The following is a 16,693-nucleotide window of genomic DNA, read 5'->3' as shown; positions in this document are numbered from 1 at the left end:
TGATCTACTACCTTTACTTTATCTTTGACTTTACCAGTGAAACTTTTCCTTTCTGGTTTTTATATTTCTAGTTGTGGTCTTTTCCACTTAGAGGAGAACATCACGAAAAGGTGATGTTCTGACAGATATTTTCCTGAGTCTATTGAGGTGATCATATGGTTTTTGTTCTTTATTATAAGGTATATGATACCAATGCTTTGTTTCTTTGAACCAAACTTTTATTCCTGGGATAAATCCCTCTTGGTGATGGTGTTGAATACTTTTTATATTCCTCTGGATTTGGATTGTGGATATTTTGTTGAGGAATTTTTTTGTCTATATTTATATGGAATACTGCTCTGTAGATTTTTTTACATGTGATGTCTTTTTCTTGTTTTGGTATCAGGATAATACAAGCCTCATAGAAGGGGTTGGGAAATGTCTCTCCACAATTCAATTTTGTATATGGATCACCTATTACTCATGCTATTGAGCATCTTTTCATATGGTTACTGGCCATTTGTATATCTTCTTTGGAGAATTGTCTATTCACATTTATTGCCCCATTATTTAACTGTATTATTTGTCTTTTTATATTCTTATCTTTTATTTTTTTTATTGTTGTCATATGAGTTCTTAAAATATATTTCTGATACAAGCCTCTCATCAGGTGTGTGATTAGCAAACCCAGTTGCAACCCTAGTTGAAGTAACCTTGCCTTCTTTGTAGCTTATGTTGTGGGGATTTTTTTTTCCTTCAGATTTTGAGACCATATTTTTGTTTTAAAAAATCTCTAATTTTTAATTTTGTAATTGTCTCTTTGTATCATCAGCACAGTGTGGTCCCATATTTCTTTTTTTTTAAATTTTATTTATTTTTGGCTGTGTTGGATCTTTGTTGCTGCAGGCGGGCTTTCTCTAGTCGTGGTGAGCAGGGGCTACTCTTTCTTGAGGTGTGTGACTTCTTATTGCGGTGGCTTCTCATTGCAGAGCACAGGCTCTAGGTGCACGGGCTTCAGTAGTTGTAGCATGTGGGCTTATAAATAAGGTTAGGGTTAGTTGTGGCACGTGGGCCTGGAGCACTCAGGCTTCAGTAGCTGAGGCACGTGGGCTCAGTAGCTGTGGCACACAGGCGCAGTAGTTGTGATGCATGGGCTTAGTTGCTCCACAGCATGTGGGATCTTCCAGGACCAGGGCTCAAACCCGTGTGCCCTGCATTGACACTTAGATTCTTAACCACTGCGCCACCTGGGAAGTCCCCAGTATTTCTCCAAAAATAATAATTAGGTTCTTTTTTCTCCCTGTGAAAGTCAATTTGACTCCATTACCATTAGATCCTTCAACAGCTCGTTTTGTGGGGCCTCTTCCTTGAATTCTCAGCACTCTGTTATTTATTTGAGAGGCTTTGCTGGCTTGACAGATTCCTGAGGAACCAGGCCTTTTCTACCCAGTGGATGTGCCAGGCCCTGGGCCCTGGACTGCCTGTATACCCCTAGTGTCCATCTCATCCTGGCAGGGGGTTGTATCTCTGCCTCTCTCGGATATGAGGGGGCTAGACCAGACTCCCTGCTGCTGTTGCCTTCAAGTTAAGCGTTATTCAGATCCAGCAGCACTGACGTTCTGTTTCTGGTTCTTGGAGGTGACAAGGTAGTAATAACTTTTGACCAAGCAAGGTATCCATTCCATGTTATCTGAATGATGATTTCATTTTCAGTCTTTACCATATCTTAGGATATACTCTTTCAGTAAAAACAATTCTTTCTAATTATGTGTGTGTGAGTATTTTATCAAGTATTGCTGTTACACTTTGCTTCAGTTTCCAGCACTTACCATCACTGAGTAAAATGCATTTGATTGGCTTGTGTGTGTTCATTTCCCACAAGAGTGTAAGCTCAGGAGTCCTAGGAATTGAGTCCAGTTCCCGACTGTCAGCCTCCGCATCCTCCCACACACGGGGTGAAGAGGGAACCTTGCTGACATAGAACCTGTGGCTGTTTCAGGACTCGGTGGTCTTTGAGGACGTGGCTGTGAACTTCACCGTGGAGGAGTGGGCTTTGCTGGACCCGGCTCAGAGGAAGCTCTACAGAGACGTGATGCTGGAGACCTTCAGGAACCTGGCTTCCGTGGGTGAGGATGGCTTCCTCCTTGCACTTAGTCTTTAGGGAACAAATATTTCTTACAATTGTCCTTTCTTATTAGGGACAAGGATGGGAACATGTTAGAAAAAAGACAGACACAGTCCAACCTTTCATGAAACCTACCTAGGGTCAGGTAGCTTTTCCATGAAACGAAGTTTACTGTATTGATTGATTTTTTGTTACTCTTGATCAGAGTCCTGAGGGTCCCGAATTTTATAAATGTGAGCGTAGTCTGCAGTGTCACCTAGGGCAGTGAGAGCAGCGTTATGGTTTTCACCCTGTGAAAGTTAAACTGTGATCAGTATACATTTGACGTGATAATTTTGCTGCAATAAACTCACACTTACCCATTGTCAGTGACTTGAGGACCAGAGAATTGGCCCATCTCATGGATGGCTTGTGGTCCTCCATCCTCCCCATGAGGAGCTTTTCTCCACGAGCAGGACAGCAGCCACACACATCCGATCTCCCAGTGGCAGCTGGGTCAGTGGAGATAGGCTTCGTCTAGGGCCTCTGTGCCTGTGATCACCAGAAGGGCACACCTCTCAGGAGGAGCAGGTTCTGGATAAGGGAGCGATATTTGGACATACCTGTTAGAAACATGACTCTGTCTTTGAGAAGGTGATGTTTGTCATTAACCTGGCTTCCCTCTTGGAGTTTTCATCCATCCTTGCCCACTTGGGAAGTCTTTCTGTAGCTCCTCTTACAAAGGGAGCATTTGGGAATGTGCATTTTACCCAGTTCCTTCCTACTTTACTTCTCTGAAAATATTGATCTCGACATCAGTCTCCATTCTTTTTGAAGTATCTCTTAGTGAAGAAGCTGCCACTTTGACTCATTTTTAGTACGATGGCCAAAGTTCCAAATAGCCAGGGTCCTCAGAGTTTTTCTTTGTTCCCATGTCCATTTTTCCTTATAAAATTTGTTTACATTTTTGGGTCAGTAAATGGAAAGAAATCTGCATATGGTCTCTTTTCTTTCCTTTATCCCACCATTTCTTTCCCGAGAATTTAGTTATGCTACCAACTGTTGCAGGTTCTTGCCCTCAAGTTAAAACCAGTGGATCAAGTCCTCAATGGGATATTTTGGAGAATGAACTATGCAGTGAAAAGAAATAGTAAGATGCACAAGAAATGATTCCTGTTCTATTTTTGGAGAAAACTGGATATTTCATAACATCCGAGGTCACCAAACCCAGGAGAGGAATTTCAGGTGAGTGGCACAGCTACAGGGGAAGGCGGATCTCTGCAGACTGTTAGACTAACTTGAAACTAAAGAAAAGGTATAAACCTAGCTAAACAATTTTGTACTTAGAAAATTTTCACAAGAGAATACTTTCATAAATGTGAGGTATCTGAAACATAATTCAGTTGGAAACAACGACCAGGAGACCCTGTATGTAAGAAAACACAGAACGTTATGGCTCCATCTGAGCCCTCAGCCAGAGCATTAAGCTTGTTACATGTTGTCACAATGCAGATAGTGCCTACAACATACCCATTCCTTGAAAATGGCAAATACATAGTGAAAATAATAATGAAAGAGCATCAATAAATCATTAATGAAGAAATCAGTTATAATCATTAATCCCTAATACTGTTCTTCCCATTTTGAACAGAAATGGTTTGGTGGAGAATCTCTGCAAAGGTAATGAAGGTCATCAATGTGGAGAAACCCTGAACCAGATTACACATCTTACTGTGCATAAGGGTTATCCGACTGGAATTCAGCCCTATAAATGCACTAAGTGTGGAAAAGCCTTCAGGGATCGTTCTTTCCAGAAGAATCATCAAAGATCTCACCCTGGACACAAACATCCATGTGAAGAATGTGGGGAAGCCTACAGCTGTGTCTCGTGCCTAATCCTCCTGGGGAAACAGACATTGTAGAGAAACCCGAAAAACATCAGGATGCTGGGAGAGCATCTAAGAGATATGTGAAGAGTGGCAGTAGTAAACAGTCTTCAGAGTGTAAGAAATCTGGAAAAGCTCTCACTTGTCCTTCATCCTTTAAGGGACGTGAGAGAGGTCACCATGGACAGAAAATCCATGTGTGTAAAGTATGTGGGAAATCCTTTATGTATTATTCCTACCTTGCACGGCATGTGAGAACTCACACTGGAGAGAAGCCCTATGAATGTAAGGAAATGTGAGAAAACCTTCCGATATCCTGCATCCCTGGGAGGACATGTGACGATACACACTGGAGAGAAACCTTACATGTGTAAGGAATGTGGGAAAACCTTCAGTTGTCCCAAATACTTCAGAAGACATGTGAAAACACACAGTGGCATGAAACCCTATGAATGTACGGAATGTGGCAAAGCCTACAGTTGCTCTTCATCCCTTCGAGAACATGCACGAACACACAGTGAAGAGAAACCCTTTGAATGTCAGCACTGTGGGAAAGCCTTCAGGCATCAGCGCTATTTTAAAAAGCATGTGAGAATGCACAGCGGAGTAAAACCCTATGAATGTATGGAATGCGGGAAAGCCTACAGTTGTTCCACATCCCTCCGGGAACACGAGAGAACACACACAGGGGAGAGGCCCTTCGAATGCCAGCACTGCGGGAAAGCCTTCACTCGCCATGCCTCCCTTCGAGGACACATGAGAACGCACAGTGGGGAGAGAGCCTACAGATGTACACAGTGTGGGAAAGCTTTCTGTTGGCCCTCGTCCTTACGAAAGCATGTAAGAATGCACAGTGAGGAGAAGCCCTACGAATGTCAGCAATGTGGGAAAGCCTTCTGGTACCCCGCAAACCTGCGAGGACACATGAGGATACATGCTGGGGAGAAACTCTGAATCCAGGGACCGTGGGAGAGACTTCATTCTCTCTTCAAACTTGTAATGTGAGCAGCACACTGTAGAGGAAACTTATGAAAGGGAAAATGTGGAAAACCTTCAGCACTTCACTTATTTTGTACATGAAAACTCAGAGCACAACAGAAATCTTTTAACAGAGATAAATATGGTTTTGCCTTGGTAAGTGCCTCATCCTGAATAGGGATCCCAGTGTATTAATTTCTAGCTCACGTTGCTGATCTGAATACTTAAGATAATAACTATCCCTCTATGTCTACTTCATTTGTACTACTTATATTTTGTTATCTCCAACTTTAAATAATCATACAGTCATATAAAGCTTGCCTCATTTCCATTACAGTGTCTTTTTTTTTGGCTGCCCTGCTTGGCTTGCGGGATCTTAGTACCCTGACCAGGGCTCGAACCCATGCCCCCTGCAGTAGAAGCACAGAGTCCTAACCACTGGACTGCCAGGGACTTCCCATTATGATGTCTTTTGAACCCAGGGGTGATAAGTGGTTTTCAGTTTTTGTTTTTTTTCATGTGTAACTTGGTATAATTTTTAGATGAAAAGTTTTTGATTCTTACTTTGCATTATCTTCCTAGTATGTGATCATGATATGAGGTCTGTATTGTTGAAATGTCTTTCCTGGTCCACTGTTACAGATACTGGAATTATCTGACTCAATATTTACCCTCCCCTTGCACCTTCATTACTGAAAGGGTGTCTTCCAAGTTGTTTGTTGCTAGCAGATACCATATCTGTGTTTCTCACAGAAATTAGTAATTGTGGAAGATCTTGGAAAATAACATTCTCATCTGATTATGTTTGTAATTTGGCCTGTTCATGTCCATGATCTTGGTTGGAAATCGGACATGATAATTGAGTCAAGAAGAGCAACTTGCTGGCATGAAGATGAAAGCTCCTGTCCAGACAGTTCTACTGAATTGTGTTGTCAGCTTGGGTAAGGTGAGAAACTGTATATCCAGAGTCCTTCTGTTAGTGGTTCTGAGTTAAAGTTCTTAAGATTAGGAAGAAGCATGAGGTCTGGAAAGCAGAAGTGTGGAAACCATGATTCTCAGGTCTTCTGTACCATCAGGAGACAGAGATGCATGGCAACCTGGTGAGCCTGAGTTCCAGCACCGTTTTCTGAGTTCTGGCTCTGCCCATGTGGAACAGTCCCAATCAGACACGTTTGATGAACCCAACCCTGTGGATTTCTGACTACAGAATCTGATCCACAATGGGGGTTTGTAGAGGTTACGTGTGGAAGCCAGGACCCCTAGAAAATGGAAGAGAAAAAGTTGGCGTCTGGTTTGATAACTTACTTGACTGACCTGGCTGGTGATCACGAGCTCCTACCTGGTTGCCCAACAAGCCCCTGTGCACTGGTCTGTCTGTATATGGTGGTTCCAAACCCTGGGAGGAATGATTTCTTCACTGTGCCTTCCAGATCTCATACGAGTTAAGCTGTTGGTGAATTGTAACCTGGAATCGTAAAGACGGGAATCCTGGGAAACATAACCTCCCGGCCTTAACCTCAGTGAAACAACAATTCAGCAGAAACATATCTACCTTTAGATTTCATTGACCTTTCACAGTAGTACCAAGAAATGTAGCACAGTGGGGATGAGAGGGATATGGAGATGGAAGTTTCATTCATTCATTCATTCATTCCAGGGAATATTATAGCAGAAGAGTAAACTATTTCAGATAACACTGGAAGTTGATACCTAAATGTATTATTAAAATATATACAAACCCTTAACCCTGCTGGTCCAGTGGTTAAGACTCCATGCTCCCAATGCAAGGACCACGGGCTCGATCCCTGGTCAGGGAACTAAGATCCCGCATGCCACATGGCGCAGCCCCCCCAAAAAAATACATACGTATATACTGACTTCAGTAGTGTGTCCTCCCCTGCCCCACCACCGATTTCATGTCCACCTGGCATCACTGACACAACCTGATTTGGAATAAGGTCTTTGCAGATGTAATCAGGATGTGGTCATATTGGATTGGTGTAGGTCCTAATACAATGATGTGTATCCTTATAAAAAGAGGGAGATTTGGGCACAGAGACCCGCACAGGAGACAGACACGTCTTCACCATGTAAAGACAGAGCAGAGATTGGTGTGATCTCTGCACAAGCCAAGACATGCAAAGGATTGTTGGCAACCTCCAGAAGCTAGAAGATATGCCTAGAACAGGTTCCTCCTCAGAGCCTCCAGAAGTAGCCAGCCCTGCTGACCACTTCATTTCGTACAGCAGCCTCCTAAACCGTGAGCAAATAAGTTTCTGTTGTTTAAGCCATCATGTCTCCAGTGCTTTGTTAGGGCAGCCCAAGCAGACTAATGTAGTTCCTAGAGAGGGAGTGGGCCTTGGATATTTGAAGGACAGCCAGAGGCCAGTGTTTCTGGAGCAGAATGAGCTGGTGGCAAGAACAGCAGAGGTGAGAGGAGAGCAATGGCTGTGGGTAGGCACATCATGTCCTGATGCACTGACCTGCCGTGGTGCACTGACATTGGCCATAAGTGACATAGAGCCTAAAAGTGGCCAGATGAGGCAGCTTTACAAAGTCCCTGTGTTACCCTGAGAATAGACTCTAGGATGTTGTCACTTAAGGTAGTGGATCAGATCGGGTTGGTAGCAGTGGCAATGATGTGCCAGGTTGGAGCCCGGATGTAATTTGAAGTTAGAGCCATCAGAATTTCTTGATGGCTTGAAGGTGAGGTGAGAGGAAGAGTCAAGAGTGGCTCTATTATTTTGTGCAGGAAAAACTGGCATGATGGTATTGCCATCAACTGACACGTAGCTCATGAGCAATGGAGAAGAATATTGGTGGAGTGTAAGCAGTTGAACTTGGAGTGTGCTGAGATGAAGCTGAGATCAGGGCATACTAAGGCAGAAGATAAACATATGAGAATTTTATTAGATTTTATTACAATTTAAAAAAATATTTTAGGGACTTCCCTGGCGGTCCAGGGCTTAAGACTCTGAGCTTCCACTGCAGGGGGTGCGGGTTCGATCCCTGGTCTGGGAACTAAGGTCCCACATGCCCCGTGGTGTGGCCAAAAAATAAAAATAAAAGCAAGTTTTAAAAAATAAAAACATATTGTAAGAGAATGTTATTACAAACATTGGTCCCAGTGGCAAAAATGTGAAAAAAAAAAGCTGCTAACAGTTGAATCGGTACGTGAAAATGGTATAGTCCTACAAGCATAAAAATAGATTAATAAAAGTGCATAAATTAGCAAGCTGTGGACAGCAAAACATTTTTGAATAAAAGACACTTGATAGGGACTTTCCTGGTGGTCCAGTGGTTAAGAATCCACCTTCCAATGCAGGGGACGCAGGTTCAATCCCTGGTTGGGGAACTAAGATCCCACACGCTGAGGGGCAGCTAAGCCCGAGCGCCACAACTAGAGAAGCCCACGCGCCGTAACGAAGACCCAGCGCAGCTAAAATAAAAAATAAATAAAATTTAAAAAGTGGACTGTTAAAGCTAATTAAAAAAAAAGACACGATATAAAATGATACATACCATTTGATTCTATTTACATACAATATAAAACAGGAAAAATTATTGATGAAACTAAAAGTAAATGAAAGGAAATGATTTTTTAAAGTTTGGGGTATTGGTAACTGTGAGAGGGCAGGATGGGGCTTCTGATGGGGCACAAACCCAAGTGGGGTGTGGGGGGTGTGACAGCAGCCTCCCTGTCTTGTATGGATTGTGACATCATGTGTTAAAAAAAAGGAGACATCAGGCCCAAAATGTAGTCACTTGTGCTGAATCCCATGTCAGCAAGCCAAAACTTACTACCTAGCCAAATTGCACTTTCAATCTTTCCCAGGAGTGTGACCTTTAACCAGTCGATCTGGGTTTTCCTGCTCAGCACTAGTGAGGTAATCCCCTTGATAGGCCCCCTCCATCCCCCTTAGGAGGGTAGCATTGCCTGAAACCATGCATTCTTTGCTAATAATTTCCTTTCCACTTTTGAAAACCTTTCCTCTTCTGAAGCTCAATGGTGCACCTTTCTACTTGCCAGATGGGACCCTGCCCAGTTCATCAACTGTTCAATAAAGCCAATTTGATCTTTAAATTTACTCAGAGAATTTTTGCTATTTAACAGATTTGGTGGCAGCAGTGGGATCAAAGGACTTTCCAACGGTATTCAGAGATGACCAGAAACAGAGGCACGGGGGACTTCCCTGGCGGTCCAGTGGTTAAGACTCTGTGCTTCCACCGCAGGGAGTGCAGGTTCATCCCTGGTCAGGGAACTGAGATCCCACATGCCGTGTGCCATGTGGCGTGGCCAAAAAATAATTAATTAAAAAAACACACACACACAGGTGTGGTACCAGCAAAACTTTTTTCGAGTTCACTGTCTTTCTCACCATTTCTTAGGGCTGTGGATAAGTTCCTCTCCTTTCTGAGCTCTGCTCTCTGCTGTACTCCCAATTGAATTGACTTTCCAGTCAGGGGTTAGTGGGTCAGCTTGAGCTGGAAGATGTTTCCATCCAGAACCCTAGTCCCTAGTTCTTAGTTCAGTCTGCAATCTCCTGCTTGCTTGGAATCCCTTTCGCAAGTTGCACCCTGCATTTCCCCTTTACTGGAGTTGCTGATACAGTCCTTTCCCCAGTTCCAGTCTATTGACCCCATTTGCTGGAATCTCCTTATTTAGTCCATGCTGGGATTTTTTTTAAATTTGGCCATGCCCTGAGGCATGCTGGATCCTAGTTCCCGACCAGGGGTTGGACCTGTGCCCCCTGCAGTGTAAGTTCAGAGTCCTAATCATTGGACTGCCAGGGAAGTCCCCCATGCTGGGAATTGCTGGTGGTGTACACAGACTTCTGCAGTAGTGTATCTTGGTTGCTGTTGGTTTGTTTTGGTGAACATGTTTATCTTGTTTTGTGTAGATAAAGGCTACTGCTAACATGGATCTCAGAAACCAAAAAGCCACAAAAATTGGTGGTCACAGATGAAGAATTTAAGAGCTGTTAGAACACTTGCCACCTAACTCAAAGACTCCCATGTTGGGAGAAGTTGGTCACAGAACGGGTTGGAATGGTACAAGGTCCCTTGCCAAACTCAAGAAAATTTCTATGCAGTGTGGTACATTGTAAACTACCACAGTTTCCAACTGAGTGGCCTGTCCGTTTTAGGTATTAGTTTGACTCCAAGTGACCGAAAGTATAAGAAAGAAGTAGAAGGAGGGAGGGAGGGAGGAAAGGTACATACATACATACATAAATAAGATTCTTAAATCCACATGGTTAATAAGCATGCCACCTTCCAGTACACCTGTTAGGAACTGTGGTCCCAGAAGCTATAAATATCTGTAAAAATGGCAAAATCTTACTGACAACAACCTACAAATTTTGTGTCCTGAGAACATGGCTTGGGAGCCCCAAAATATGGCCAAACCGAAATATATATTAATCTCCATTTGCAGCTAGGGTCCTACCAAACTGCTGCCATTCCTCAGGGAAATTAAAACCTAGCGTTACAATGGCTGTTATAAGGAACATTCCAATTAGATAAGATCATTTAAGAAGTTCACTTAATAAAAATTTTTAAAATAATAAAAATTTTTAAGAATTAAAAAGAAAGTGCACTTAAAAGTGAGGGCTTCCATGTGAAACAAACAGAATGGGATACCTATTTTAATTGGCATGTAGGGGCCTCCAAAAGTCAAAAAAATTTCTTAAAAATTCATTACAAAAGGCTAATAGAAAATTAAAGCTATAAGAGGTACCTAAAACAAAACTCATAAAGACAACATTGAACATAGTGGTTATTTTGACAAAACATAATGTCTACCTTTTATAATCTCTTATTATCACAAGCAGACCACTAGAAAAAATATTCGTTCTTTTAACAGAAAAACCAATTTTTACTTTTGCACTAACTCGTCATATTAAAACTTGTTCACCTAAATTTATTCCAATTTTAGCCAGTCCTGACGACACAAAAAAATCCTTTCTAAAGATTCCGTTTTTTCACAAAACTTTTACAACTTTCTATGTCCATTTTACTTGTCCTTTGTTTTCTTTCCCATTTAGAAATAACTGGCTTTAGGACAAAGTCACTTCGTTTTCCCTTAACAAAATGCATTTCCATTCCTTATACATTTTTCTTTTAATTTTCTTTTTTTTAAAATAAATTTATTTATTTATTGGCTGCGTTGGGTCTTCGTTGCTGTGCATGGGCTTACTCTAGTTGCGGCGAGCATGGGCTACTCTTTGTTGTGGTGCACGGGCTTCTCATTGCGGTGGCTTCTCTTGTTGCAGAGCACTGGCTCTAGGCGCGCAGGCTTCAGTAGTTGTGGCACACGGGCTTAGTTGCTCCACGTTATGTGGGATCTTCCCGGACCAGGGCTCAAACCCATGTCCCCGGCACTGGCAGGCGGATTCTCAACCACTGCGCCACCAGGGAAGTCCCTCTTTTAATTTTCTTGCATACAAGGATGTCTTCCTTATTAATCTTAGTAGTTTTAGAAACCTTAATTTATAGTGAAACTAAGAAGTAAGCAATCGTGAACTGTTTGTTATACCAATATTTCTTTTCCAATGCAGTAAAAAGTATCTTACTAATAGATCCAAATATCTTTTGTTTTCTATAATAAGGCAAAAGTAGGTAAACTTAGACTTGTTTAGTATTGAATAACTAATGTTTCAGTATTTTATCTTACTCAGAAATGACATAGACATTCAATGAATTCCCATCATTCAATTTAACGTAGCAAACTCTAAGGGTGTAAATTACCCCCTCAACATTGGTAAGCTATTCTAAATAGATCTAGCATAAAACAATTATCACTTAAAACTTCACATAGGGAAGATGGCGGACTAGGAGGACGCGGAATTCGCGTCTCCGCACAACTAGGGCACCTACCAGGCACCAGTGGGGGACCACAGACACCTAAGGGGATGGGAGGAACCCCCAGTGACTGGTTGTTTCAATTATATTTTTATTTCTCCTAATATATTTTTTATCTTTCTAATTTTATTTTATTTTTTGTTATTGTACTGCTCCCTTTTTTTTTCCTTTTTTCTTTTTGCCACCCCACGCAGTTTGCGGGGACCTTGGTCCCCAGGCCGGAGGTCGGGCCCGAGCTCCTGTGGTGGGAGCTCCGAGTCCAAAACGCTGGACTAACAGAGAACCTCAGACCCCAGGGAATATTAATCGGAGTGAGGCCTCCTGGAGGTCCTCATCTTAGCACCAACACCTGGCTGTATCCAACTGCCTGGAAACTCCAGTGCTGAACGCCTCAGGCCAAACAACCAGTAAGACAGGAATACAGGCACTAGCAACACAAGAAACAAATAGATAAACTGGACCTTATCAAAAGTAAAATCTTTTGTGCATCCAAGGACACTATCAAGAGAGTGAAAAGACACCGCACAGAATGGGAGAACATATTGGAAATCATATATGCGACAAGGTTTTATTATCCAGAACACATTAAACAGCCATGCATATCAATAATAAAAATGCAAACAACCCAGTTAAAAAATGGGAAAGAAGTTGAATAGACTTTTGTCCAAGAGTGATATACAAATGGCCAATAAACAGATGAAAATTTTCTCCACATCGCTAATCATCAGGGAAATGCACGTCAAAACCACATGAGATAACCACTTTGCACCTGCTAGGATGGCTAGAATCATGGCCAGAAGTGTTGTCAAGGAGAAAAGCAGCGGCGGCTGCTCTAGTGGCAGTAGCAGTAGCGCCGGGTCCAGAGAGTGGACGTGCTCCTAGAGCAGCGGCAGTTCTGACTACAGCGCCAGGACGAGTCCGGTTCGTGTTCGTCCGTGGAGATCTCTCTCATCTCGCTCGGCTGCGGGAAATCGGGCTGAAGCGACTGAGTCCGCGATGGAGAGAGAAAAGGAACAAATCCGTAAACTCTTTATTGGTGGCCTGAGCTTTGAAACTACAGAAGAAAGTTTGAAGAACTACTGCGAACAATGGGGAAAACTTACAGATTGTGTGGTAATGAGGGATCCTGCAAGCAAAAGATCAAGAGGATTTGGTTTTGTAACTTTTTCATCCATGGCTGAGACTGATGCTGCCGTGGCTGCCAGACCTCATTCAACTGATGGGAGAGCGATTGAGCCAAAACGTGCTGTTTGCAAGAGGGGAATCTGGAAAGCCAGGGGCTCATGTCACTGTGAAGAAGCTGTTTGTAGGTGGAATTAAAGAAGATACTGAGGAACATCACCTTAGAGATTACTTTGAGGCATATGGACAAATTGATACCATTGAGATAATTACTGATAGGCAGTCTGGAAAGAAAAGAGCCTTTGGGTTTGTTACTTTTGATAAGTATGATCCTGTGGATAAGACTGTGTTGCAAAGAAGTCAGCAACTGCAGTTGCCGCCGTTCTGTCTTCAGCTTCACGATGTTTCCCTTGGCCAAAAACGCACTAAGTCGTCTCGGAGTTCGAAGCATTCCGCAAACAATGGCAAGGCAGAGGCACCAGAAGCGGGCACCTAATTTCCATGACAAATATGGTAATGCTGTATTAGCTAGTGGAGCCACTTTCTGTGTTGCTGTATGGGCATATACAGCAACACAAATTGGAATAGAACGGAACCTGTCCCCTGTTGGCAGAGTCACCCCAAAGGAATGGAGAGAACAATGATCATCCCAGCTAGTTTAATACTGAATTGTTTCAAAATCAACTCATAATTGATGCCAAGTAAAAGCATTAAAATATGGCGTGATTGAAGAAATAAAGTACATTTGAAAACCTCAAAAAAAAAAAAAAAAAGACTGTGTTGCAGAAATACCATACTATCAATGGTCGTAATGCAGAAGTAAGAAAGGCTTTGGACAAGAAATGCAGGAAGTCCAAAGTTCTAGAAGTGGAAGAGGAGGCCACTTTGGTTTTGGAGATTCTCGCGGTGCTGGTGGCAATTTTGGACCAGGAAGTAACTTAAGAGGAGGACCTGATGGATATGGACGTGGTCCTGGATTTAGGGATGGGTATCCTGGGTATGGAGGAAGACCTGGAGGTGGCAATTTTGGAGGTGGCCCAGGTTATGGAGGAGGAGGAGGAGGGTATGGTGGTAGAGGTTCTGGATCTGGCAACCAGGGTGGGAGCTCCTGGGGTGGGTGTGGTATCTATGGAGGAAGAAATTGCGGAAGTGGAAATGGCAATGATTTTGGAAATTATAACCAGCAACCTTCTAACTACGGTCCAATGAAGAGTGGAAACTTTGGTGGTAGCAGGAACATGGGGGGACCATATGGTGGAAGAAACTATGGTCCAGGAAGCAGTGAAGGAAGTGGGGGTTATGGAGGGAGAAGCCGATATTGATCTTCTTCCTATTTACCATGGGCTTCACTGTATAAATACGAGAGGATGAGAGCCCAGAGGTAACAGAACAGCTTCAGGTTATCGAAATAGCAATGTTAAGGAAACTCTTATCTCAGTCATGCATAAATATGCAGTAATATGGCAGAAGACACCAGAGCAGATGCAGAGAGCCATTTTGTGAATGGATTGGATTACTTAATAACATTACTGTGGAGGAAGGATTGTAAAAAAAAATGTGCCTTTGAGACAGTTTCTTAGCTTTTTAATTATTGTTTCTTTCTAGCGGTCTTTGTAAGTGTAGAAGCATTCCTTGTTTGATAATGTTAAATTTGTAAGTTTCAGGTGACATGTAAAACCTTTTTTAAGATTTTTCTCAAAGTTTTGAAAAGCTATTAGCCAGGATCATGGTGTAATAAGACATAACATTTTTCCTTTAAAAAAATTCAAGTGCGTCTGTAGAGTTAAGAAGCTGTTGTACATTTATGATTTAATAAAATAATTCTAAAGGAAAAAAAAAAAGAAATGTTGTCAAGGATATGGAGAAATTAGAACCCTGTACACTGCTGGTGGGAATGTAAAATGGTGCAGGCACTGTGGGTAAGAGCTTGGTGGTTCCTCAAAAAGTTAAACATGAAATTAACCGTGTGAGCCAACATTTCCACTCCTGCCTATACTGAAACAGATGCTCAAATACGTGTACGTGAATGCTGGTTGCAGCACTATTCACAATAGCCAAAAGGTGGAAATGTCCTGAATGTCCATCAGTGGCTGATGGAAATGTCCCGAATGTCCATCAGTGGCTGAATGGATAAACAAAGTGTAACCTGTACATAGGATGAGAATAATAGTCATAAAAAGTAAGGGAAGCTCTGACACATGCTGCAACATGAATGAAACCTTGAAAATATGCTGAGGAAAAAAGCCAGACACAAAAGACCAATATTGTATGATTTCATTTAGGTATATACAATGTCCAGACTAGGTAAATCCAAACACAGAAAAAAAATTTTTTTTTAAGAATTTTTTTGGCCATGCCTCGCAGCTTGTGGGATCTTAGTTCCCCTACCAGGGATTGAACGCAGGCCCTCAGCAGTGAAACTGCAGAGTCCTAACCACTGGACTGCCAGGGAATTCCCAGACAGAAAGTATTTTAGTGGTGACCAAGAGGTAGGGTTATCATGGCTATAATGGCCTTATAATTTGTTTTTAAACGAGTATACAGTTCAAATACCATAACATTCACACTTTTAAGTGTAAAACTCAGTGGCTTTTTGTACATTGCACAGCTGTCCAACCATCACTATACAGTGTGAAAAAGGAAATATAACTTTTTACATTTCAAAATTCACAGAGACTGACTAAAAGCTGATCTGACATAAATTTCCCTGCAGTATAAAATGCACACCTGAGAACTGTGACATCTCAGTGGCTGTGCTGAGACCAGTTCTGCAGGGAGACTGGGACCTCAGGGTCTGACTTCCCATGGGGTAAAGCTCTCTGGGCCTTGGGTAGCTGACCTCAAGCCCCAACGGTGGGAGCTTGGACTAAGGGCAGAGCCTCCTGCTGTTAAAGGTCACACATGGACCAAGTCTGACCCTGCGTTGCACATGGTGGTGTCACTGAGTCTTTGTTCTTAAAGGGCACGTTTCCACCATGACCTTGCCCTGGGCCACGCCCTGACACTGTAGATCACCAAGCTGATGAAAGAAATTTTCACCTATTGAGGTATGGGGAAGTTATTCGGGCTTATACATGATTTAACTCGAATTTTATGCTAACTAAAACGGCCTGTTTGTGGCCTATCAAACACATTGTCTGCTTTAATTATTTTTTGTTGTTGTTGTTTTTTAATTAATTTATTTATTTATTTATTTTTGGCTGTGTTGGGTCTTCGTTTCTGTGCGAGGGCTTTCTCCAGTTGCCGCGAGCGGGGGCCACTCTTCATCGCGGAGTGCGGGCCTCTCACTGTCGCGGCCTCTCGCGTTGCGGAGCACAGGCTCCAGACGCGCAGGCTCAGTAGTTGTGGCTCACAGGCTTAGTTGCTCCGCGGCATGTGGGATCCTCCCAGACCAGTGCTCGAATCCGTGTCCCCTGCATTGGCAGGCAGATTCCTAACCACTGCGCCACCGGGGAAGCCCTGCTTTAATTATTAAAGGGCGCATTGACCAGAACAAAAGATGTCCGTGTTAAAAATAAAGACTAGATGTCTCACTTCCTGGGACACCAATGCTGGTCCTCCTTCGATGATGACTCCCTTCCCAGGTGCCAAGGCCATAGCTACTCGTTGCCTCTTGCTGCAGCCTATATGCTGATCTGTTTGTTTTTTGCCGTTTTTTAAAAAAATATTTACTTATTTGGCCGCACCGGGTCTTAGTTGCAGCACGCGAGATCTTCGTTGTGGCATGCGGGGTCTTTAGTTGCAGCATGTGGGATCTAGT

General features: G+C 42.7%; 2 protein-coding genes and 2 pseudogenes across 5 annotated transcripts in view; 3 read left to right on the top strand and 1 right to left on the bottom strand.

Moving 5' to 3' along the window:
- LOC309656627 (uncharacterized protein) overlaps positions 1–16,693 on the top strand; it is a 79,232-nt gene that overhangs the window by 19,813 nt on the left and 42,726 nt on the right. Inside the window, exon 2 of the mRNA XM_082453245.1 lies at positions 1,979–2,105. Within this exon, the coding sequence (XP_082309371.1) occupies positions 1,979–2,105 (127 nt within the window). The remainder of the gene's footprint in view (positions 1–1,978; positions 2,106–16,693) is intronic.
- Positions 12,193–14,255, top strand: LOC309656642 (heterogeneous nuclear ribonucleoproteins A2/B1-like; annotated as a pseudogene). Its single transcript has 2 exons — positions 12,193–13,276; positions 13,708–14,255. The product of its transcript is annotated as a heterogeneous nuclear ribonucleoproteins A2/B1-like (transcript).
- On the top strand, positions 13,335–13,771 carry LOC309656640 (cytochrome c oxidase subunit 7B, mitochondrial pseudogene; annotated as a pseudogene). Its single transcript has one exon. The product of its transcript is annotated as a cytochrome c oxidase subunit 7B, mitochondrial pseudogene (transcript).
- LOC309656639 (uncharacterized protein) overlaps positions 14,302–16,693 on the bottom strand; it is a 208,396-nt gene continuing 206,004 nt past the window's right edge. For both annotated transcript variants that reach the window (XR_014261456.1, XR_014261461.1), the window contains exon 4: positions 14,302–16,392. The gene's annotated coding sequence lies outside the window, so the exon portion shown is untranslated. The remainder of the gene's footprint in view (positions 16,393–16,693) is intronic.

Source organism: Balaenoptera physalus (assembly GCF_965194825.1).
Source record: "Balaenoptera physalus genome assembly, chromosome: 3".
Classification (NCBI taxonomy): Eukaryota; Metazoa; Chordata; class Mammalia; order Artiodactyla; family Balaenopteridae; genus Balaenoptera; species Balaenoptera physalus.
This window is presented reverse-complemented; position numbering and strand designations above follow the sequence as displayed.